Source organism: Schistocerca piceifrons, chromosome 7 (genome assembly GCF_021461385.2).
Source record: "Schistocerca piceifrons isolate TAMUIC-IGC-003096 chromosome 7, iqSchPice1.1, whole genome shotgun sequence".
Taxonomy (NCBI): Eukaryota; Metazoa; Arthropoda; class Insecta; order Orthoptera; family Acrididae; genus Schistocerca; species Schistocerca piceifrons.
In genome coordinates, this window is record NC_060144.1 from 90804249 (window position 1) to 90831423 (window position 27175).

Genomic DNA, 27175 nt, shown 5'->3' on the forward strand with positions numbered 1-27175 from the left:
AAGAGGAAAGTAAAATATATTAGTACAAATGTACACGTTTGCAATGTAAGAGATGGCAGGTATATTGCAAAATGTCATTGAAAAGTGACAAGTTTTGAGAGAAGAATATGAAGTCATTATTGTGGGTCTTTCTGCGAAGGCTTTGTATGAAAACATTGTTTGTCTTTCTTCATGTTACACATCATGGCACAAATTGTTGCTACATATAGAGCTCGGTGATCCTTTTAAGATTACAACATATCTGTGCAGGTGCTTCGTGTTTCAACGATACCAGACATGTTGTTGTTGTTGTGGTCTTCAGTCCTGAGACTGGTTTGATGCAGCTCTCCATGCTATTCTATCCTGTGCAAGCTTCTTCATCTCCCAGTACCTACTGCAACCAGACATGTGTTATATTTAATTTAAAACCGTACATAATGTACAGAATAAATACCGTATCCATAGAGATGTCACTGTTTATATGGTACTGTTGTCTATTACTAAATTTAGTGTGTAAATGTAACTATGCAGGCAATAGTCCCACGTCTTTCAATGCATCTCTATAAAGTGCACACAAGCCGCTGAGACTCCTTTCAAAATTATTGAATATTTCGTTGTCTGTTAATTTGTATTACCTAGCATAATCAAAATTGAAAATATTAGAATTAAAGTCAAGATTAGTAGATACAGATAATGGATGACAAGAAGTTAACTTAAAAATTAATCTTAGACTTCAGCCATAGTTTATAAATGGGCGAGCCACCAGTATAAATAAGGGAGGTAAGTTCAGATTACGTGTGTAAAATTAGTGCTTAAATGAACACAAAGCGTGTAATTAATACATCATTAACACAGAAATATTTTCTATCTAAGGACAAGAAAATCTGATAAGGAACACCACTCAATCCATGACAAGAAGATTGCAGCACTGCATTGATACCAATGGTCATCACTTCGAACTCCTTCTGCGAATGGACGTTCATGCCACCTTTGTGACCTTCGTTGACCTTCAACGATCTTACTGCTGCACATCATTAGATTCGTCTCGACAGCCGCTATCAGAAAACAAAGTACCAGACTATAGCATCCAATTAAAAAAAAACAAAGTTGACCTTCATATCTCTGAAGCGACCCCACCTAGCAACAAAAAACCAATGTCATATTATGGCCCCCATTGTCCAATGCAACATCTGTCGGACAAACTTTTCAGCTACTATCATTATTTCGGAGTTGTTCTAGGTGGAAATAGTTAGTGACTCACCCTTAAATAAAAGAGAGAGAGAGAGAGAGAGAGAGAGAGAGAGAGAGAGAGAGAGAGATTTTAAAAACTGATATGTAGTATGTGAGTTCAGCAGTTGCCATGCAAGTGTTCCCATGGTAGTGACCAGAGACTTGTTCGCCACTACATACTAACCTTGTAAGTAGGGTGTTTAGGTTTTTATGTTGGTAACGCCACGTAGCGCTCTGTATGAAAATCACTGACTGTGCTGTGTGCAGTCTGTGGCTGGTTCGCATTGTTGGAATATTTGCTATTGTAGTGTTGGGCAGCTGGATGTGAACAGCGTGTAGCGTTGCGCGGTTGGAGGTGAGCCGCCAGCAGTGGTGGATGTGGGGAGAGAGATGACAGAATTTTGAGAGCGGATGATCTGGACGTGTGTCCATCAGAAAGAGTAAATATGTAACACTGTATATCATGAACTGATATATATATGATGACTTTTGAACATTATTAAGGTAAATACATTGCTTGTTCTCTATCAAAATCTTCCATTTTCTAACTATGCCTATCAGTAGTTAGTGCCTTCAGTAGTTAGAATCTTTTATTTAGCTGGCAGTATTGGCGCTCTCTGTATTGCAGAAGTTCGAGTAACGAAGATTTTTGTGAGGCAAGTGATTTGTGAAAGGTATAGGTTAATGTTAGTCTGGGCCATTCTTTTGTAGGAATTATTGAAAGTCAGATTGAGTTGCGTTAAAAATATTGTGTGTCAGTTTAGTGTTGATCAGAATAAGTAAAGAGAGAGATGTCTGAGTATGTTCAGTTCTGCTCAGCTGTTTGAAAATCAAATAACGTAGAGGTTTATCAGCACAGTAATTCATTAATTTTTCTGGGGGGATGTTTCAACCTGAATGTCTCAGTTTTCATATTTTCAACAGCATTTTCATTCCTTACTCAAAGTTTGAGGGAGAATTTTGTTTCATGTACGATAATGTGGTGGTAAGGATAAGGATTAAGGGGTGAGACGCCCTTTTGACGTATCTGAGTTGCTGAAGAGCTACTAATTGGAGTAACTTGTGTAATGTTATGAAACATATTGCGACACAAAACCACATACCACTCTGAAGGCTTTGTTTATCACTGACATCAGTTGAAAGCAGGTGAAATGTCATACTTTCCTGAAATGCATCATTTACAAACTCAAAATGATAGACATAAGTTATTTTATTTTTTATACGAAACGTGGAACATTTTAGTCGGTGAGACCTATGAGGAGGTGACCCTGGTGAAGTGCGGCAGCGTGTTGAGAGGCGCCGGGTAGTCGCGGAGCCAGGTGGGGCCCTCTATGGTGGGGTGCTCGGGGTCCACCTCGTCCAGCCAGCTGCCTTTGGGCAGGTAGACGTCGCGTTCGTATGTGTCGTGCTGCACGATGGGCGCTGCCAGGAGGTCCTTTCCCAGAAGGAACTCTGTACAGAAGACGAGACACATTACTGGTGCTCTAGTTATGTCATGTTGAACCACTGCCTGCGATGTTTAAATACTGGAAAACAATGTTATAATCTGGATGTTGCTGGCGTCAGTTGATTTTACGCTAGAGAAAAGTGGATAATGTGGTGTAAGTGGAAGGACTGGATTCTTCAACAAAAACAAAGTATGTTATTGGACAAAGAATGGTGGCAGATATGTGACACACTGGAGAATGGTAAGAAACGTCATCTGATTCCAAATATCAAGGAAGCTATGTTGTTGTTGTTGTGGTCCTCAGTCCTGAGACTGGTTTGATGCAGCTCTCCATGCTACTCTATCCTGTGCAAGCTTCTTAATCTCCCAGTATCTACTGCAACCTACATCCTTCTGAATCTGATTAGTGTATTCATCTCTTGGTCTCCCTCTACGATTTTTACCCTCCGCGCTGCCCCCCCAATACTAAACTGGTGATCCCTTGATGCCTCAGAACATGTCCTACCAACCGATCATTTCTTCTGGTCAAGTTGTGCCACAAACTTCTCTTCTCCCCAATCCTATTCAATACTTCCTCATTAGTTATGTGATGTACCCATCTAATCTTCAGCATTCTTCTGTAGCAGCACATTTCGAAAGCTTCTATTCTCTTCTTGTCCAAACTATTTATCGTCCATGTTTCACTTCCATACATGGCTACACTCCATACGAATACTTTCAGAAATGACTTCCTGACACTTAAATCTATACTCGATGTTAACAAATTTCTCTTCTTCAGAAACGCTTTTCTTGCCATTGCCAGTCTACTTTTTATATCGTGCCTACTCCAACCATCATCAGTTATTTTACTCCCCAAATAGCAAAACTCCTTTACTACTTTAAGTGTCTCATTTCCTAATCTAATTCCCTCAGCATCACCTGACTTAATTCGACTACATTCCATTATCCTCGTTTTGCTTTTGTTGATGTTCATCTTATATCCTCCTTTCAAGACATTATCCATTCCGTTCAACTGCTCTTCCAAGTCCGTTGCTGTCTCTGACAGAATTACGATGTCATCGGCGAACCTCAAAGTTTTTATTTCTTCTCCATGGTGACCAAGATATATGAAACAGGCGAAATACCCTCAGACTTCAAGAAGAATATAATAATTCCAATCCCAAAGAAAGCAGGTGTTGACAAATGTGAAAATTACCGAACTATCAGTTTAATAAGTCACAGCTCCAAAATACTAGCGCGAATTCTTTACAGACGAATGGAAAAACTAGTAGAAGCCGACCTCGGGGAAGATCAGTTTGGATTCCGTAGAAATGTTGGAACACGTGAGGCAATACTGACCCTACGACTTATCTTAGAAGCTAGATTAAGGAAGGGCAAACCTACGTTTCTAGCATTTGTAGACTTAGAGAAAGCTTTTGACAATGTTGACTGAAAGGGAGCTATATATTTACACAGTAGAGGCGACCATTTTCCTTCTATCTTCACTGATCTACACTGAGCAGTATAATAACTGATAATGTGGAACTATATTCTTATCCCACAGATAACGTGTAACGTGTTAGATCTTGATAAGATTTCGAAGGGGTGCCACAGTAGGCTGCTTGTTTTAAGGGGGGGGGGGGGGGGGTAGGACGTTAGACGGCCCGACTTGGAGCAGGAGAGGCATCTCAGGACATTTTAATTTCCACTGCCTATACTTTTAGAAATAAATTCATAAAACTTTGTCAGCATCACCAGAAAGGATTCAGGATTCACACCCATTGCAGTGGAAGTTCGAAAACATAACAAAATACATTTTTTTACGTGCGAAATTTCATCATTTTTTCACTTACTAATGGCTGCATTTGGTGCTATAGGTACAATTTTCTTCATAAGTTAGAGAGATTCTTCGATGAATTTTGCACAGCATACATACAATACTCACAGGTGTATGAAACTCTAGAATTTATTTAATTTATGAAAAAACGAATGAACTGTTATATTTTAAACTTCATGTTTAGAAAAAACACAAATTTTATATTTAATTACCTCAATTTTTACCATAGTTTTTAATAGATATGGAAATTTCTGAATCCTTCCTGGTCATGCTGACGAATTTTATGAATTTATTTGTAAAAGTATAGACACTGGAAATTGAAATGTCCTGTGGTGCCTCTCCTGCTCCAAGTCGGCCCGTTTGACGTCCTACCCCCCTTAATGTTGAGAAACGTAAAATAGTGCATTCCATAAAACGAAAAAACTTAGTATCCTGTGACTACAATATCAACGAGTCACAAGTGGAATCTGTGAACTCATACAAATACGTGGGTGTAACAATTTATGGGGATATGAAACAGAAAGTTCACGTAGTGTCACCTGTGGCTAAAACAAGCGGGAGACTCCAGTTCAGTGGTAGAATTCTAGGCGAATGCAATCAGTCTACACAGAAGATCGCTTACAGAACACTTGTGCTTCTCATCTTAGAATATTACTCAAGTATGTGATACTCATACCAGATAGGACTTACGGGGAATCTGAACGTGTGCGGAGGAGGACAATACGAATCACAGAACAACGTAACGGAAATGCTGAGATACCTGAATTCGCAGACATTTGAAGGTAAATTACTAGTTATCGCACGAAAGCTTACTTGCAAAATTGTATGAACCGGTATTTAGTAAAGAATGTGCACATTCTTAATCGTCCTACTTCTTACTCCCATAGGGACCGTAGAGATAGAGTTAGAATTGTTACGGTGTGGCGAGAGGTATTTAAGCAGCCATACTTTTCGTGGTCCATACTGGAGCGGAACGAGAAGGAATACTAACATATCCTACCACGCTGAGTACCCTACTCCATGCACTTCAGAGTACTGTTCAGTATACGGAAATCAGCGTCAAAGCGTAACATTTTTTGAATATGACTGCTCTATTACTTTTTGTTATATCCTGTCTGTCTTTTTTGTTTTTAAGCATATCTAGACATATTAGGGGAACCGGAAAGCAACGTCGTTTCTGCGCATGTCTATATTGGTCTGTCATTTATCAGCTCTTGTGTACTTCAAAGTCGTGCCAAAGACGTTTTAAGGTTAGTCTCTTGTTTACTGGCAAACCATTAAATCTTAAATTTTGTTCGCAGTTTATGGTGAAATGGCTAGCCAGATTCCAGAAATCACTTGCATCACTTGCTTTTTGAGTAATAGTTGCTGCCAAAAACATTTGTGATATTTACATGAATGCATTAGACGTTCGCAAATGCCAACTTCAGATTCGGTAATTTTGATCTTTCTGATACGTATCGATCAGAAAGGTTAACAACTTTAGACAATAACATGTTAAGAGTGGAAGTGGAACCAAATCAGTGTCAGACAATCGGGGAACCGTCAAACGCTCTTAATCAACCTTGGTCAACCACCCAAGAACTTTGCAGAACTTTCGTAAAGACAAAAAACAAGCTAACCTATCCACAATAAGCAAATTATTGCTTCAGTGACTTGGCAGAGCAGCGTTTTTTGATCGCTTTATCAGTTGAACTGAAACATGGGTCCACTACGATAATCCAAAAAGCAAGAGGCAGTAGCTCTCTCCGAATGAATCGCCACGGAATACAGATGAGCCAGGTATTACTCCCTAGAAAGGCGCTCTTGTGTGTTTGATGAAGTATTCGCGGGGTTGCTCATTCTGAAGTGCTGAAACCTGGAAAAACTGTGGATGCAGGCCTTTACTTTGAACAGGTGGATCGAGTAAATCAATATTTAATAGAAAGGTGCGCTGCGCTTGTCAACAGAAAGGCCATTATTCTGCAACACGATAATGCAAGACCGCACTGCGCAAGAGTAAGCCTGGAAAAATTTAATGAATTGGGGGGGGGGGGGGAGGTATTGCCTCATCCACCACACTTGTCCGATATTCCGCTATCCGATTTCCATTTATTTCGATCATTACGACATTTGCTAAGTGGAAAAAAATGTGAAGATGTGTATGATATCCAAAATGCTATCTCCAGATGTTATCTCAAAAACCAATTGAATTTTGTCCATCAGGCGTTGAAAATTTGCACACTGTATGGAAAAAGGTTGTTGATAAGAAGAGTGATTACGTCATTGATTAAAAAGAAAGACTCGTTAACAATTTATATGTTTAAATTCAATGTAAAAATACGACATTATTTTACGGACCCCCTAATACATTTACAGTCTACGTGTCACTTTATGATGTGTGACTGAGAATAGTTTGGGTGCCATTGTCATCACACTTTCAACATTCCGTTCGCAAGTGATCCTCTTGGAGAACGACTGTTGATAAGCCCCCATAAGAGCTCGCATTGCTGTGATTCTGCCGTCGTGAACACTTCACTATATATGTGTGTGTGTGTGTGTGGAGGGGGGGGGGGGAGGGAGGGGCGGCGGGGGCAGCGGCATTAATATCGTAATATGTATCCTTACATTACCGGAATTTATTCTTAAGACCTCTTTGTGCTGTACAAAAGCTCTCTTGTAGCGTTTAGCACTGAACTTACTAGAGCCCTTCACTGATGCCCTCAAGATCACTAAATGATCCCCTGGTGAAACCTACTACTCAGAGATTTCACCATCTGGCACGAAGACCTCAACGCAACTTACTTTCAAAAACATGAAAAATCCTACAGAGAAACTAGAAGGAATCGAGCTGCTAAACAAATAAATGCTCACTGTGAAAGCAGCTCATATGAATAAAAACGTTTGCTGAAGGCAAATGACCGTGACAGAACCTCTACAGCAGTTTAAATGCAGCGTGCATGGCATGTTCCATAGAACTGTTATGTTCCAGTTATCAGTTTGAACATGGCAAGGGAACGTAAAATAAATTCAGGGAGATAATATTCAAGTTAATGATTATTTCAACTGGAGACACCGTAAAAAGAAGAATACAATTATTCACATATGAACCACCAGGCGTTGTATGCCAGCACATGATAACGAATTTAACCACAAATTAGTCAAGAATCCTATGAAAGTATCAAGAACAGTTACATGATAATGTGAATTACGTGGCTCGCCTGGAACTCTACTGGGAAAGAGATTTCTGGCCCACATGCTTTGAGACTTAGTATCTCAGAATTCAAAACATGTTAAAGCCTGCCACTCACAACAGTTCGTTACGGACCTGTAATCGTTGCATTGAATTAATACTCAGAGCTGCGCAGTGCTAGGTCTTATTTCACTGTAGCTCATAGCTCGTAACAAACGCATGCAGAAAACAATCTCAAGGCAATGCTGCACATCAATCTCTTCCAGTAAGAATGTGCCAGCAAAGAGCTGCACACACAGAGCTGCACACATAGATCCATGCATCCAATGCCAAACAAGAACCACAGACAATTCTCATACAGGACGGAAAAAAGCTAACATTTTAACATTACACTCACGTCCACGTTCCTGTTCTTTACTACTGTTCTTATCCAAATGAAGCTATTGATTCACTATTCCTGCTGTGGCTACACTTCGCATTTCAATAATTGTTGTGCATTTGTTCAGAATAAATGTAGTGAAGTCTTAGTTTCCTTCGAAACTTATTGTTCCACACAAGCTCTGAATCTCGGTAAGGCGTAAATGATAAAAGAGGATTTGTTCCTCTTTTCTTGACTAGCAGTGCTGAATTCTTCCTTTAAACAACAACTGGGCTGCAGCTCTCCTGACACCACCAAAAACAGCTCAGTATCTATAGGTCGCTTACTATTCATGTACTGGCACACATAAATCATCAGTTCTCAAATAGATCGCAGTGCTCCTGGCACCAGTAAAATACTTCCTTACCGTTGTTGTTGTGGTCTTCAGTCCAAAGACTGTTTTGATGCAGCTCTCCATGCTACTCTATCGTGAGCAAGCTTCTTCATCTCCCAGTACAAACTGCAACCTACATCCTTCTGAATCTGATTAGTGTATTCATCTCTTGGTCTCCCTATACGATTTTTACCCTCCACGCTGCCCTCCAATACTAAACTGGTGATCCCTTGATGCCTCAGAATATGTCCTACCAACCGATCCATTCTTCTTTGTGCCACAAACTTCTCTTCTCACCAATCTTATTCAATACTTCCTCATTACTTATGTGATCTACCCATCTAATCTTCAGCATTCTTCTGTAGCAGCACATTTCGAAAGCTTCTATTCTCTTCTTGTCCAAACTATTTATTGTCCATGTTTCACTTCCATACATGGCTACACTCCATACGAATACTTTCAGAAACGACTTCCTGACACTTAAATCTATACTCGATGTTAACAAATTTCTCTTCTTCAGAAGTCTACATTTTATATCCTCTCTACTTCGACCATTATTAGTTATTTTGCTCCCCAAATAGCAAAACTCCTTTACTACTTTAAGTGCCTCCTTTCCTAATCTAATTCCCTCAGCATCACCTGACTTAATTCGACTACATTCCATTATCCTCGTTTTGCTTCTGTTGATGTTCATCTTATATCCTTCTTTCAAGACACTATCCATTCCATTCAACTGCTCTTCCAAGTCCTTTGCTGTCTCTGACAGAATTACAATGTCATCGGCAAACCTCAAAGTTTTTATTTCTTCTCCATGGATTTTAATACCTACTACGAATTCTTCTTTTGATTCCTTCACTGCTTGCTCAATATAGAGCGTGAATAACATTGGGGAGAGGCTACAACCCTGTCTCACTCCCTTCCCAACCACTGCTTCCATTTCATGACCCTCGACTCTTATAACTGCCATCTGGTTTCTGTACAAATTGTAAATAGCTTTTCGCTCCCTGTATTTTACCCCTGCCACCTTCAGAATTTGAAAGAGAGTATTCCAGTCAACATTGTCAAAAGCTTTCTCTAAGTCTACAAATGCTAGAAACGTAGGTTTGCCTTTCCTTAATCTAGCTTCTAAGATAAGTCGTAGGGTCAGTATTGCCTCACGTGTTCCGATATTTCTACGGAATCCAAACTGATCTTCCCCGAGGTCGGCTTCTACTAGTTTTTCCATTCGTTTGTAAAGAATTCGCGTTAGTATTTTGCAGCTATGACTTATTAAACTGATAGTTCGGTAATTTTCACATCTGTCAACACTTGCTTTCTTTGGGATTGGAATTATTATATTCTTCTTGATGTCTAGGGTATTTCGCCTGTCTCATATATCTTGCTCACCAGATGGTAGAGTTTTGTCAGGACTGGCTGTCCCAAGGATGCCAGTAGTTCTAATGGAATTTTGTCTATTCCCGGGCCTTTGTTTCGACTCAGGTCTTTCAGTGCTCTGTCAAACTCTTCACGTAGTATCATATCTCCCATATCATCTTCATCTACATCCTCTTCCATTTCCAAAATATTGTCCTCAAGTACATCGCCCTTGTATAGACCCTCTATATACTCCTTCCACCTTTCTGCTTTCTTTTCTTTGCTTAGAACTGGGTTTCCATCTGCGCTCTAGGTAATCATAGAAGTGGCTCTCTTTTCTCCAAAGGTCTCTTTAATTTTCCTGTAGGCAGTATCTACCTTACCCCTAGTGAGATAAGCCTCTACATCTTTACATTTGTCCTCTAGCCATCGCTGCTTAGCCATTTTGCACTTCCTGTCGATCTCATTTTTGAGACGTTTGTATTCCTTTTTGCATGCTTCATTTACTGCATTTTTATATTTTCTCCTTTCATCAATTAAATTCAGTATTTCTTCTGTTACCCAAGGATTTCTACTAGCCCTCGTCTTTTTACCTACTTGATCCTCTGCTGCCTTCACTACTTCATCCCTCAAAGCTACCCATTCTTCTTCTACTGTATTTATTTCCCCCATTCTTGTCAAATGTTCCCTTATGCTCTTCCTGAGACTCTCTACAACCTGTGGTTCTTTCAGTTTATCCAGGTCCCATCTCCTTAAATCCCCACCTTTTTGCAGTTTCTTCAGTTTTAGTCTACAGTTCATAACCAATAGATTGTGGTCAGAGTCCACATCTGCCCCTGGAAATGTCTTACAATTTAAAACCTGGTTCCTAAATCTCTGTCTGACCATTATATAATCTATCTGAAACCTGTCAGTATCTCCAGGATTCTTCCATGTATACAACCTTCTTTTACGATTCTTGAATGAAGTGTTAGCTGTGATACTTCCTTACTAAAACGTCCATAATCGGAAGAATAGCGTTAAGCACACGGTACAATTAGGACTATTGCCCAATTTCAACCATGAACCACAACAAGACACTTTGGCTAGCAACAGCCTGTATGCAACGGAGAATCAAAGAAACCTCATATACTCGTCTACAAAAAAACGACAGCGTTACATTATTCCAGCATCTACTTTGGAGCAAATTCTTATCTACACAAACCAGTTTCAGTGTATAACTTCATCTTCACAGTATTCAGTACAGCCAGAAACATTCACCTCAAACAAATATCAACCACAACGACAGCCTAGAGAAATCATAAATCATCATACATAATCAACCTCTACTGAAACAGAACCCATCTGATGATCTTATGCAACATTATTTATTTCCTGACAGACTTATCATGGTTTGAAATCTGAATCACATCGAATTTATTTTCAGTAACCATGATCACTGTGAAATACTTATTTTAATTTGTTTTTCATGAAGTGACTGTTAACAGATGACATTAATTCAAACAATCCCACATTCTTTATGACCAGTTCACTTTCATTAGCCATTGAACTACGTACATTTTTTCGCGGATGACTGCAACAACTTCCACACTTAGATCGACTGGTAGTAAGAGAACTATACTCATATAAATATAGGACAGAAACCTGACTTCACCTAAACAAACGAGTAGCAATACAATAACTATAAAAGAATTGAAAAATGTAGACCTTCACAACATATCACTTCACACTTACAAATTATAGACCCCAAGTATTAAATATCACTGAATGGAAAAATATTTATTCATGACCTCGTGACATAGTTCAAACCAACTAACTAACAAAAATTATTGTACTGCATCACCTTACCACATCATCCAATGTTCGCAAACATCCAGTACCAAGGCATCAAACAAATCATCAAAACATAAAGAACAGGTATAGTAAATCAATGCAACCTATTCATGAAAGCAGACACAACACCAAGAAAAACTGTATGTAGCAAGTAGGGAAATTTCATCACTTGAGTACAGTAAGTGAAAGAAGAATATACAAAACAGCCACATGGAAAGCATAATCAGAATCTAGTCATCGATCTGGTCGATCACTGCATACTCTGTAATCACATACTGTCACCCACAAAGAAGAAACTATCTTGTATGAATACTAAAATGCAAACGATTCCTAACAAGTAAAAAAAAAAAAAAAGCTCTTCAAGGATAGCACATATTAGCTGCCCAGTTGCACACACAAAATGAACAACAATTAATTAACATACCTGGGTACTCTCATCTGAGTACAACAACATACGAATTTTAGTGTCACTAAATTCTCCCACACTGAGGCCTGTTCTTACTTCTGTGTGAAGAAGATAAACATTGTGTTTGATCCTCTTATAGTTTGCTTCTACATCATTCAGTGAAAATAGCACAGTAAGGAATTCATTCAGCTTGAATGGAACTTCAGCGAAAATAGCACAGTAAGGAATTCATTCAGCCTGAATGGAACTTCAGTGAAAATAGCACAGTAAGGAATTCATTCAGCCTGAATGGAAATCATCCAGGTGCAGTTCACTAACACTCAATTGCACCGGAATGCCACAGATAAATTTATGCACATCCATCTGGGAACAGCAAAAAATACATCAGGCTTAACTAATGATGTGGTCTCTCTTGACACTACGTACCTTGACAGCATTGCACTAAGAGGGTCACCATTTGGCATAGCCTGAACAGTTCTGAATTTATCTCTCCCCTCCTAATAAGACACAGGATCTGGCTCATCTTTATGACCAGAATTCATATCAAAATGACGCACATGAGTTCTGCTATAACAAGAACCCTAAGCAATACTTTCTCCTAACTTTTATTGGAGAACTCTGTTCTCTTCCCATCAACCTCCTTTTGACCTCCTCTCAAATTCAACAAACGTCTCACCTCTTCAGAATCACCAACAATAGCAGGTAGTGTACTACGTGAGCTGTGCTCAGCATTAACAGCTACTTGTGCAACAGAAATGGCTTTTTAATGGTCTTGTGAACCTCTTCTCTAATTCCTGACAGCTCTTTCTCTGAACTAACGTTTATCTCTTCAAAATCCATCTCTAGTCCTTATAATAAGGCAGTATTATTTGAACTTCGTTTATGAATTTGTGTATCAAGCTCCTCATTTGGGAAAGCATCCAACATTTCTGTCAAATCTGTTTTATTATTCTCATACTAATTGCTTAAGCTGAAAACTCTCTTTTAATTGCTTATTTTGTTCACTCACTATTTCCTGCAATTTAATTTGACTTCCCCATATAATAACAAATTTATTCTCAATACTAGATTTACTCTCATCAAAATATGACAAACTCTCCTCTTAACTGCGTGCTAGGTGCATCAAATCTCACTGAAAAATCTTCCCAAATCTAATTTGTACAAGTTTGTGCTTTAGTACACCTACTCTAACCTATTTTTCCATAGAAATAGCCTCGATCTTTTCACTTAATGTATCTACACCAGGCCACCTTCTGTTCTTTCCAAAATTTAATTTCGCTTCCAATATTAATTTTTAGTTTCTTACAAATTCCCTTTTTTATTAGCCTCTAATCACTCTATGGATGCGAACAGAACATGAATTAAGAATGAATCAGAAATATCTTTTGGAACTTAATTAACGCTCAGTTACTCAATCTGTTCATTACAACCAGCAGGAGTTGCAGAATTATCTGTCGAAACACGACAGTGAGCAGCAGACTCAATGGGTAGAACAAATTCAGATTAGTGGTACCCATACCATCACCTATAACTTCTTGAAACACGTTACTGGCCTCAACACACGCTAATTCACTAACTCACATGCTCATTGAATCACTAAACGGCACACCCATATCACCTAAATAGTACCACTACACGTAACAACACCAGAATCATACTGCATGTTTTAACTAGATTTTTCGTTTCTAGTCTGGCTCTTCCCAAGTCTGTTGCTTCTCATCTCACTTTGATTTATTGCATATTTCTCCTTCATACAACGCAAAATAAGAGCACAAATGATTGATCAGCCACTTGAAAGCAATACACCAGAACACAGGTTCACAAAAAATCACAAATCCTCTCACTATACAGAAATTTAATATTCGTTTCTATAAAGCATTGCAATACCAGGACATAAGACAACAATACTTAAACTCTTTTCTTAATAGTCCACATCAAAAATTGGAAGCTGAAGTAAATTAAATATGACATGAAGATACTCAAAGTTCACTGCAAATACATATAAAAATTTAAAAAATCATTTCTCAAATATTAAATATCCATAGAAAAGCCACATCATTGCTCACAGAAGCACAAAAAATCTCAACTTCACAGCTGTGGATGTACAGTAGTACCTCCAGTCTCTTCTAGATACAGAATTTTTAAGTCACAGGTAATGGTAGTAAAATAATTAATGAAAATAAACAAAATTGTTTAATCCAACATACTCAGTAACTTTCTCCCAGATCTCATTCTGTCCTTCTGTAATGTAATGACGATGTAATATGTAACTATAACATAAACATTTTAAATTTTTCTGATAAAATTGTACCTAACTGAGTGCTAATATTCTGTTGATGGATTCTAGCTTATCAAGACTGTACCACTTTGAATTTAAAGAAGTGAATGCTTCATTTCTATCTATTGACTATTAACTGTAATATAGTGTGAAATAAATTACAGTCATTTCATTTAAAGTGTAAATGATCGATCAGCTTCCAAGGGATTTGTATTGAATTCATGTTTGTAGTTATGATTTACATAAGAGGATGAACCACAGTTTGTTTAACTTTGATAGATTTTTTAGATGATCTTGATGCACATAGTGGGCAAGAGGAGAACTGGGATCAGTGAGAGACTGGCTTGTACAGAGTGGAGTCATAAAGCCAATTTTCTGAAATGTATAATTAAAAATGTTCGATACAGTGTGCCAATACTCTGATAAAAAGGTTAAGAAAGTAGGGCAGCAATAAGTTACATGGTTATAAGTCGTCTCAACAAGATATTTGTCATGGATGCAAGAATTTCCAGATATAAACTTTGGTGAAATAGTGGCGCCACTGGTATGTCAAGAACAATGGCTCTTGATGGCATCATGGGGAGCCATATTTTTCTACATTAACAGAGACGGGAAGAAATTGAGTAATATTGTTTGTCACCACAAATCATGACTGTTCATTTGCTACAACAGAGGAAATTTTATGCACTCTCATATTTGGAAGCGTATTGGGAGAATCAGTCATATTAGTGAATATACCAGAACACTGGATTTTAGAACAAAATAATTTATCAGTTCTCAGAAGTTCTGTATTTTAATATTACATACATACAATTATTGTCTTGTTTCGTACATCATTTTTTTAAACAAGTTGATTTGTTGAGGAACTGCTGTTCATGTAAATTTTATTAGCTGAAATGGCAATGTTAGTGTGTCATTTACTTAACAAAGTACATTAACGACCAAAGCAATGAAATCTATTTGGAGTGGTCCCCTTTCAACTCACAGTGGTTAAATTCGATTTGCTGTTATTTTACGAGAGTACAGTAAATACAGTAAAAAGGTGGGATTTTAAAGAGGTGGAAACTGGATAAACTGAAAGAACCAGAGGTTGTAGAGAGTTTCAGAGAGCATTAGGGAACGATATGATACTGCATGAAGAGTTTTACAGAGCACTGAAAGGTCTAAGTCGAAACAAGGCCCCAGGAGCAGACAACATTCCATTAGAACTACTGATAGTCCTGGGAGAGCCAGCCCTGACAAAACTCTTATCATCTGGTGAACAAGATGTATGAGACAGGCGAAATACCGTCAGACTTCAAGAAGGGTATAATAATTCCAGTCCCAAAGAAAGCAGGTGTGAAAATTACCATACTATCAGTTTAATAAGTCACGGCTGCAAAATACTAAGAGAAAATTTTTACAGACGAACGGAAAAACTGGTAGAAGTCGACCTTGGGAAAGCTTAGTTTGGATTCCGTAGAAATGTCGGAACATTTGAGGCAATATTGACCCTACGACTTAGAAGGTAGATTAAGGAAAGGGAAACCTACGTTTATAGCATTTGTAGACTTAGAGAAAACTTTTGACAATGTAGACTGGAAGACTCTCTTTCAAATTCTGAAGGTGGAAGGGGTCAAACACAGGGAGCGAAAGGCCATTTAGAATTTGTACAGAAACCAGATGGCAGATATAACAGTCGAGGGGCACGAAAGGGAAGCAGTGGTTGAGAAGAGAATGAGACAGGGTTGTAGCCTATCTCTGATGTTATTCAATCTGTATATTGAGCAAGCAGTAAAGGAAGCGAAAGAAAAATTTGGAGTGGGAATTAAAATCCACGGAGAAAAAATAAAAACTTTGAGTTTTGCCGACGGCATTGTAATTCTGGCAGAGACTGCAAAGGACATAGAAGAGCAGTTGAACGGAATGGACAATCTCTTGAAAGGAGGATATAAGATGAACACCAACAAAAGCAAAATGGGGATAATGGAATATAGTCAAATTAAATCAGGTGATCCTCGGGAATTAGATTAGTAAATGAGACACTTAAAGTAGTAGATGAGTTTTGCTATTTGGGGAAGAAAATAACTGATGGTGGTCAAAGTAGAATGGATACAAAATGTAGACTGGCAATGGCAAGGAAAGCATTTCTGAAGAAGAGAAATTTGTTAACATGGTGCATAGATTTAAGTTTCAGGAAGTCTTTCCTGAAAGTATTTGGGTGGAGTGTAGCTGTGTATGGAAGTGAAACATGGACGATAAATAGTTTAGACAAGAAGAGAGTAGAAGCTTTTGAAATGTGGTGCTACAGAAGAATGCTGAAGATTAGATGGGTAGATCACATAACTAATGAGGAGGTACTGAACAGAATTGGGGAGAAGAGGAATTCGTGGCACAATTTGACTAGAAGAAGGGATCGGTTGCTAGGACACTTTCTGAGGCATCAAGGGATCACCAATTTAGTACTGTAATGAAGCGCAGAGTGTCAAAATCGTAGAGGGAGACCAAGAGATGAATACACTAAACAGATTCAGAAGGATGTAGGTTGTAGTAGTTATCCAGTGATAAAGAAGCTTGCACAGCATAGAGTAGCATGGAGAGCTGCATCAAACCAGTCTCTGAACTGAAGACCACAACGACATCAACAGTAAGTAATATTTAACTGTTATTTCAGATCAGCTTTTCGACATGCAGCTACGTGGTTCAAAGATGCTGATGGCATCCCTCTTGATGCCAGGTAACTGCTATAATAAAGGATTTCATTAAAATATTTCAGTTCATTACAAAAGTAATAATATTCGGATTTTTTCTGTTCAGGACTAGTGGGCAGATTTTATGTTTGGTATTTACTTCGGATGGAAAGACTAATGTTGACTTCGGTCTTGCTCTCATTCTGATACTGAATACAAGCCTTGCTTGTTCAGTCGATGTAACTCCAGTTATTAAGACGATATCGCAGATAGGCAGTGCAGTGAGGCGTATTGTTAATGTATTTTATGTGGAAGACTGAACCCCACATGCAGCTAATACGTCGGATAAATTATGCGAAAACATCTTACAGCAATTTCAGTGGAGGTAAAAACACAGTAATAAATATTGTTATCAGTAAAATGCCTGTCCAATTTCATAACGGGTTATAACGCTAAAGAGCCATTGCACAACAAAACTGTAAAAGTCACAGCTTGTTTGAAGTATAAAATTTGCGATACGCTCGAACGTTTAATGTCTTATGTGTTATCTGAATATACAGTGAAATATGTTGGAGGTTGTTACCTTTGAATAATGCTTTAAAAAGTGTATAGATTTTTTTGTGCAGTGAAGATATTTTTTATGAAATAATGTGGTTGTGGTGCAAGAGCAGTCAGATGTCAATGTCCAACGGGCGCAATATTTTTACAAATGAGCCCATTGCTATTATCAGATGCAATGATGCAATGTGGTCATGCCCCGAGGTCATACTGACGGACGCTGCGAACGTTGAAAAAACAATCTTGTTAAAGCAGGATTATGTTACTAAATATCTGACAAGAGACAAAGTAGGTGACGTTGTACTACTACATGTGAGGGAGTGAGAAATTCTCCAAACTGCTCTCTAGGTTTCAAACACTGAATTGTTGAGTAATACACTTCACTCCTTACATTACTATGAAACGCATATGAACACAAGAGATGTCTCCCACTAACTGCATTTCGAATGACTGACTCGTAACAAGAAAACAGGAAAACCACAGCTGCATTCTATCCATCATACACAGGTCCAGTGTATAAGCCATGACACTTTGAAATGTAAGTCACAGAGGAATAGGTACATGTATTTAAAGCAAAATGTTATACTTCAAACGAATAAGGACCTCAGAAAGACAACATATTAGCATGAACACTTCAATAAATTTCCACAAATAAATAAAATTTACATCGTATATTAACACTACATGAAATTCAATGGAAACAACTCTACCTCCACTGTGTAATAACCCGACGTTGATCACTTTTCTCATAAAGCAAGCCACGAGCGTATTATAATTCTTCAGGTTCTCTTTGCGTACTTCATAACGAAATAGTTCATGTGTAAATGGTCAGATGTCAGTGTCCAAGTGACCAAATTACCATCATTGCACCTGATAATAGCAATGTGCTCACTTGTAAAAATAATGTGTCCGTTGGATGCTGACATCTTACCATTCATGCGTGACATATTTCGTCACAACCATATTATTTCACAAAAAATACCTTCGCTGTACCAGAAATTTTTATAGAGTTTTAACATCAGCATTCAAACATAACATGTTCCAGAATATTTCACTGTACATTCAGATAAGGCATAAGACATTAATTCTTCGCACAGTTTCACAGAAAGGAAATTCACTCATAAAAATCCGCACAGTATTCAAAAGAATGGCACATTAGCAAGATTACAGGACAAAAATTTTTTCAAAATAACCAACAGAAAAATAAGAACCATTTCCACCCATTCACCGAAAATAACTCACTCTGACGGTCATTTAATCAAATCTTACCGCATGTTGACAAACAATTTATCCACAGAATGCTGTAGTACTGGCTGAGTTTAAAATACCTGTGTAATGTAATGGATGTAGTCTTCAGCATGAGATATGACTATAAGTACCATGCAATGAAAATAGTAAAATGCATACAAATATCACTCCCAGCATTAATTGTCCTTCGAGTAATATATAAGTTTCGCCAAAAGAATGTACTCTTCACTAGCAGAATATTGACAGTGAATATTACTGGACTGTAACCTCTAAAATTAAAAAACTGCTCACGCAGATACGAGAAGTTCTACACACTGTATGGCAAGTCTCCACACAAGAAAGTCTTCGATACTTTATTCCAAAAGTTCCAAGAACTGAAATGAACGACGTTAAATATCCAACAATCTTAATGCCTCCCAATTAGCTACAAAATAAAATACCAGAATTTGTAACTTCTCAGGTGGTGTAAGCAACATTAGCCTTAAAATAGTAATGTACTATAAACGAAGTATTTATACGGAGTTTAGCCATGTATGGAAGTGAAACATAAACGATAAACTGTCTAGAAAGGACGAGAACAGAATTTTCTGAAACGTGGTGCCGCAGAAGAATAATGAAGATTAAATGGGTAGATCGTATAACTAATGTGGAGACAGTGAACAGAACTGCGGAGCAAAATAATTAGTGACAAAACCTGACTGGAAGAAGGGATTGATTGACAAGACACATTCTGAGACATCAAGGAATCACAATTTTAGTATTGGAGGGAAGTGTGGAGGGAAAACATTATAGAGGGAGACTAAGAGATGAATACAGTAAGCAGATTCAGAAGGGTGTAGGTTACAGTAGTTTTCCGGAGATGAAGAGGCTAGTACAGCATAATCATGGAGAGCTGCATCAAATCTGTCTTTGGACTGAAGATCACAACAACAGAAAAAAAGGTTCCGCTACATCTATTAAATAAAAACGAACTGGATTAGACAAATAATGTAATACATGAACACAATGTTTCGTGTAACAAGTATACTTCACATAAATGTGTGAGGTTCATAGATCACTGATCTTCCAGCAACATATATAGAACAGTACACACACTGTACTATAAAACCATATTCTTCGAAGTATACTAATGAGTAATGTTGTCGCAATATTCTTTGCAAAATGTCTCACTATATAAGCAACAGTAAATGATGTTTTATTTGCACAGCTGGTGACCCAGAGGACATGAAAAGCCCATGTAAAAACTGATAAACGCTGGTAAAATGGGATCTTGGCTGACATGAATAGCAATGAATTATTAATCAGAAGGTTCCCAGCAAAAGGTCTAGGGTGAGGATCGAGTAATATCAGCTCCCCTATGATGGTAAATTCTGGATACATGTGAGAATCTCTGCAGAAAGCTGCCCTGTTTGATATGCCCTCTTTTGCATTGAAAGGTTTTAACTCTGCAATTTTTGTTAAACACTGTCTGACTATATTTTAAGAATAAATTGCCAAGGAGAAGGCTCACTTTACACAAGGCGTTGATCTATGGGCGTAAATGAACATTCAAAGGAACTTAAACGACCAAATTTCCTAACAGCAAATTCATGCCCTGACTTGCTAAACATGTAAATAGACAGCGGCAAGTACAATAAACATACCATGTGCAATGAGCGTACGTGGCTCAGTCTGTTGTCTTAACACTCTTCCACACAAAGCCTGAAATTATAATGTACTTATGTAATAATTACTGAATGGAGCATGATACTATATATAATCAGCTGCTACGAAATTCTCGACGCAGCTTACGTTCAAAAACCTGGAAGATTATTCAGATAAGCTAGAAGTAATTTTGTTGCAGGACAAATAAAAGTTGATAAGCACACGTTTGCTGCAGGCAAATGATCGTAGCAGGACCTCTGTGGCAGCTTAACTGCTAAGTGCACGAGCTTTTGGGGTGCTGAGTGGAATTTTTACGTTTCAGTTATTAATTTAAGTAAACGTAAGAAACTTCGGATATATGTTATTCCGGTTAATGATTATTCGAACCCAAGGCATCTCATAATATAAGGAAGAATACAATTATTCATACATGTACCACTTGGCTGTCTACGCCACCACATAACAAATGTACCCAAAAATTAATCAATGTTCCGAAAACATCAAGTATAGTTAAACAAATCCGAACGTGAATTATGTAGCTCGGCTACGAGTCAGACATACTTTTGGTTTCTGTCCGATGTGCATCGTGACAGAATATATTACAGTACAAAGTGTGTTAAGTTATACCATTCGTAGTGGCTCGTTACAAACCTGAAATCGTTGCACTGAATTAATAAGCTAAGGTGCGTAGTGCCTGGCTGTAGTTCGTAGCTCATAACAGTAATACACAGAAGGCAGTTTCATGGCAAAGCTGCACATGAGTCTCTTCCACTTAGGACGTGTCAGCACAGAGCTACACAAGTAGCGCCACGCGACCAGCACAGGCAAGAATCACGAGCACGTCTCTCTTGCCTGCCTTTGTCCTTTTTCGTACGCTCACCAGGCACGAGGCAACGCAGAGTTCTCACAGCCCTAGCTTCTCTCCGTGAAAGAACGTGGCCCAGACTTTCATTAACGACTGGCCAGAAACTGTACTCACTTCGGACGTCTTATTACTAGTGTGCTCGCCAGCTGTTGTTGTTGTTTTGGTCTTCAGTCAAGAGACTGGTTTGATGCAGCTCTCCATGCTACTCTATCCTGTGCAAGCTTCTTCATCTCCCAGTACCTACTGCAACCTACATCCTTCTGAATCTGTTTAGTGTATTCATCTCTTGGTCTCCCTCTACGATTTTTACCCTCCACGCTGCCCTCCAATACCAGCTAGGAAACGGAAAATAATAAAGGCTGAAAATTCTCATTTCTGACGAGCAACTTCCAGCCTACCGCTACCATGGTCCAAATATAAATCCGTAGGATATTTACCATGAATCGGTGTTGGATTCACCTTTCTTACAACTACTTTTGTGAGCTGGTTCCAATTTAAATCGATTCGCACACAATCTGTATATATTTTATCGCTTTGATTGTTGCAGTTACTTGATTACTTACCACATGAACGAAAAGCTATGACTATTTTCACCTATTTTTGGCAGTGAGTTGCTTTTATTTATAATGAGCGTCGACTGTCCGTACATTCACTAAACATAGATGTTCTTAGCTCCTCCTGATCTTACAGTTTTCTACATACTCAACAACAGCATCACCACTGAATATCCCCATGTAACTTCCCACCTCATTCCGCACATCACGTACATACTGCACGTAATCAACAGAAACGACCTAGTAACATTTCCTTGGAGTAGTCCCGAAGATAATTGAGAACAATATTCTGCGCATTACATGCTAAAACGACCACAACTCTAGTTAGAAAGTTGTCCTGATATTCCATAAGCTCGTATCCTCTTCACTAGTCGTCAGTGAGGAATTGTACTAAACGTCTTTGAAAGCGGGGAATCGTGGCCTCTGTGTAGAGCCTTCTCGATCTCACAGGAGAACTGAGTGCAGATTTACAAAATCGTCGTTTGCATGATCTTTTCTTCATTGCTACAGAGGAGACCGATAATGAGCACAAAATATGTGACAATTACAGAAAATTGTGGGTAGAGGCATTTTCATGTTAAAGTCAAAAATATGTAATAATTTCTGCAAAATCACAAGGAAATTGTAAGACTATTTAATCACTCGCACGCGCGTAGGACTCAAGAAAAATGTAGATCTTACCTGAATCGATGGTGAGGGCCGTCGAGTCTGTAGGGTCGAGCCACCAGATGGGAGGGTTGACAGGGGTGCCGTCCTTCACCGCCCGCTCCATGGCTTCCACAATACGAGGTGCGTGCATTGTGTGCAAAGCTGTCATGTTGCGGAAGATCTCCACCGTCTGTAACATCACCAGCAAGTACCTTCCAGGTGATGGCTGGACGCAAATTTTTCCGTGTTTTTTGTTGAATGATTTGCAACAAAATTCACCATTACTGAACATACACTGGCGTATACTCTGTATTAAGGGAATGATGAATGGAACGTAGCAAAACACGCAACACAGAAAACTACTGGAGTGATCTTAAGTGGCTTAGTCGTGTATGTCCGGGCAGTTACAGTTCCTAGTCTTCCTGTTCAGCTGGGTTAGAAGCTGAGAAAAAAAAATTGCTCATTTGAGAAATGGTTGTGCAGAGAAGAAACTGTCCAAGTATAGTTTAAAAAAGCCTTCACTTCTGTTGTAATAATGCATATTTCCTATCATGTAAACTGAACAGCGCCAGCCGCGGTGGCCGAGCGGTTCTAGGCGCTACAGTCTGGAACCGTGCGACCGCTATGGTCGCAGGTTCGAATCCTGCCTTGGACATGGATGTTTGTGATGCCCTTAGGATAGTTAGGTTTAAGTAGTTCTAAGTTCTAGGGGACTGATGACCTCAGAAGTTAAGTCCCAAAGTGCTCAGAGCCATTTGAACCATTTTTAATCTGAACAGATATATTATCACATATCGTCTTCGGATATACTATGAGAAAATAAAGTTCCGCATTCTGGCCCTAGACGAGCAATTGAGCCCGACTAAACGTGTTATCCACAGCCAATGGCGTCATCGGATGCGGTATGGAGGGGCATGTGGTCCAGATATAGTGTACCATGTTATTAATAAACTCTATAAAGTCAAGAAACTAGATTGGCATTTATCTGGTGATAAATATACAACAAGTGGCTTTTTTACCATGAACATGTTTTCGAGCCACTGTAGGTTTATCATCATGTGTTATAAGGACATTATATTGTGGACCAAGTGTAACTAGATGCAGCGCTGGAGAGTGCACTGCCTTGTGGTGTTAACATCAGATTGCTTCTTATAACGTGCATTATTAAGCTATGTACACAAATAAACACAGTATTTAGCTACAGTTGGTTTTGCACCATCACAGAATGTAAACATTACTTGACGATTTACTGAAGAACTACAGACGATAAAAATGATAATCGTAACTGCTGGTAGAGGTGGATAATATCTTATATTCCTGAAGTGTCTGTGTTTATATCTGCTTCGCATTCAGTATGACGCCTTTGTGAATTTACTGGGACAAAATTCACGGATTCCTCACGTACATGCCCAGTTCCTGAAATTAAATCTTCGTCATTGTTAGCTTTCTAAATGACTATCTGAGTGGCAATTCGTCGGTCGACAAATTCTCCTGCAAAGCCATACATGGGTGTAATACTTTGCAGTTCGATGCTTTGGTCAAAAGAGTTCCTGTTAAGCCACTGTTTTTGTCACGAGACTCATCAGAAAGTTACAGACGACGGAATGACACGGTTTACAAGTGTTGTGCTTAATTCTGAAAGAGGTGTCTCATTTGAAGACAGACTGGCAGTTGAGGGACGTCGCCAAGTTCTCCAGGACCTGTGACACTTGTGGGGCCTTCTCACTACAAACAGACGGACTTCTTGTTAAGAGCCAGGAGGCAGTCTCAGCAGTTTTTTTTCTCAAGAACATCCGGTGTGCAAACCGCTAAGGAAATGTCCACAGACAGTGGCTTGCACTTGCATCGCAACACGAGGTAGCATGGAAATACTTCCTGCATTCCTGTGACCCAAGCTAGCAATCATCTGTGGATTTTTCCAAACAAGATTAAAAAGGTTGGCATCCTGTATTAAAGACTGATAAGAAGAAGTTATACAGCATCAGCCGTTCATTAGGTGAGACTGAAAATTAAACGTATCAATGACAGGGAAGTCTATTGGGAAATTTAGAATCCTGAAGTACAAAAGTGGGGAAATACGTACTCCATTGTTTAAAATTAAACATCTTAAAAAGTGTTACAAACACAATATCTTAAAAAATGTAATCAAATTTTCGGGACTGCTAATGCTCATAAGAAATAGATATCACTCCTAAAGGCAAACAAATGCAACATATCTTTAAACCTGCATAAGATAAAATTGGAGCATCGTTACTGAGAGATGATGACATACATATTGGCATGGGAGAAAACACAATTTCAGGCCTTAACAGCCAAATCAAACAATGTATTTACGAAAGCAGAAGTTGGAGACAAAGGAAGACGAGAAGAAATAGTAGATGATTACACTAAAGAAGGTGGTGGAAATGATGATTCTGAAGAAAAAGAAGAAGAAGATAATCATGATGAAGAAGAAGAGATTATTAGAGGAGGAAGATGACTCTCCCCATTGTAATACAGTCTCCAACGAATCGTTAATAGCTATCGACAATGACCACTGTAATAACCTGAAAGAAATGGTAGAATAATTAATTTTCTTAATGACTTTGAAAGCGACAGGCAGTGATTCACGTGATAATGAAATAATATCTGTCGAGGAGAAGCACTGATTCTTGCTTGAAGTTTATAATGATCACAGAAAATGAAGTGAAAGACTCAGCTGCAGAATGGTAAATTGCATATGAGAATATTATATCTTACATAAATAACAAAGATAATTAGTGATAAACGTACTCTAGTGAGCCAGGTCCTTGCTACGTTGATGGCTGAATCACTGTGTTTTATGTTTGTCATTCGCTGTTTGATGTATCAACGAGAAGTATTTGCTAGAGTTAGACATTCTTATCATATTGCTGTGCTAAATGCATCCCAAGCACAAGAAGATGATGGATGAATGGTGAACTAGCTGAAACCGCCTTTTTGTGAGCATATGATGATGACATTCTTTCCTTTGGTTATCTTCGACGACAAGTGTACATTAAGCTGTATATTCGATCAGTAATGGTGGTCATACATGTTTTGCAACGCTATAGAACCAATTTTTATGTATTTTTATGAATTTACACATGTTACAGAGATCAGACGCTGCTCATCTAGTAACGTATAATTTATTTCACTAGTGCCAAAGTGACCACGAATAGTTAAAGTGATACGGACGATTTGGATGTGAAAATATTTAGTTTTAGGGTCCATTGTGCCTTCAGAGTATGGTACAAGAATCATAATTTGGTCGTTAACAGTTGTTAAAAGTTTTATCAATAGTGTACACAATGTGAAATTTTAAAAATATTATAGAACAATTGATGTATGGCGGTAGTGCCATATGTGTCTCGTGCTTAAAATCTTACCTATTTTGAGAAATAGTACAATTTTATTTTGTTGTTAAGTTCGAATTTTTGTTCATGATCAGATATCTCTAATTCTGCTTACGTATTATTACAAGCAATCTGTATGTGTTTAGTACTCAATAAATGACAATTTTACTTTGGTTGCAAATATTTTATTGTAGAGATATCGACACTGAGTCTCTGTCTGTTGCACCATCGTCTTTGGTGACGTTTCATCTCTGTTTTCGACCAGCACCCGTCATGTTTTGATGTTTGTAAACATAACAAAAGTTCTTATTGTGTACTGCGAAAATATGAAGTTTAAGTGATTAATCACAATAAAATCTCACCAAATCACAGTCTCCCTTCCTTTCTAAAATGGTTTTTGCACAATTTGGTTGTCTTTTCGCTATATTGTGTGTGAACTTACTGTTTTTACATCATGTAATTTCATTAGATTCTGGTGTTATTTAGTAGTTGATTATGGGGCATACACTTTCAGAGATCTTTGTCATGATAGTTTCAGTTGGTAAATATTGCAGACATCATTGAGAGTTGTTACTGCACAAAATCTTTACTAGCATTAATCATTTTCAATAAAAGAAAAAATTGACAGTCAATATCATCGACTTTTTTATTGTGGAACATGGTGCATTACATTCTTCCACCTTAAAACAGCGGTTTCTAAATTGAAACATTATCGAAAAACTTGTAAAACCTTCAGGCAGACCCGAACCACCATTAACACAGCATCAGTTGAAATGTCGACACCCTTTACGCATTTCAGGTGCCGGGATAGCATTGTAACACTTGCAAATATCATAGAACAATGTAGATATTGAAATACTTAATTTCAAGATGCATTGTGTGTTACACTAATAGTGGGCCAAAAAAAGTGAGCTACATTATCCCTGTATCTGGCAATAATTAAAACTTCCTATTTGTTAGTATGTTTGCCTGCTTAGCATACTATATTAGATAACTTGTATTTTCTGCAGTTTTTAGCCTTGTCAGGTTAATTTTACTACGTCGAAGTTTGGGGCCTAATTTCAAATGGCAAATGTTTGTTTGGTGTGTTATTTGTAACAATTTAGGTGTGGAAGTAGGTAGCATTGAGCTACTGATTTTACTGTTCAAAATCTTATTTTAGGTTCAGTTTTGCACACACACACACATACACACACACACACACACACACACACACACACACACACACATACACACGCACGCGGGCGCGTGTGTGCATGCACGTAAACATTGCATTATTTTTGTTGCTGATATATTTTCAGAATCTTTTTAGAACTGGAGAGAACATTGTGAACTATACCTGCATCATAGGACAATTTAGATGTGGAAAA

General features: G+C 38.3%; 1 protein-coding gene across 1 annotated transcript in view; it reads right to left on the reverse strand.

Annotated features, from left to right (window-relative positions):
* Positions 1-2461: 2461 nt before the first annotated feature.
* LOC124805456 (myogenesis-regulating glycosidase-like) overlaps positions 2462-27175 on the reverse strand; it is an 89080-nt gene continuing 64366 nt past the window's right edge. Inside the window, exons 5-6 of the mRNA XM_047266019.1 lie at positions 22486-22642; positions 2462-2661 (exon numbers count right to left, since the gene is read on the reverse strand). Of these exons, the coding sequence (XP_047121975.1) occupies positions 2462-2661; positions 22486-22642 (357 nt within the window). The remainder of the gene's footprint in view (positions 2662-22485; positions 22643-27175) is intronic.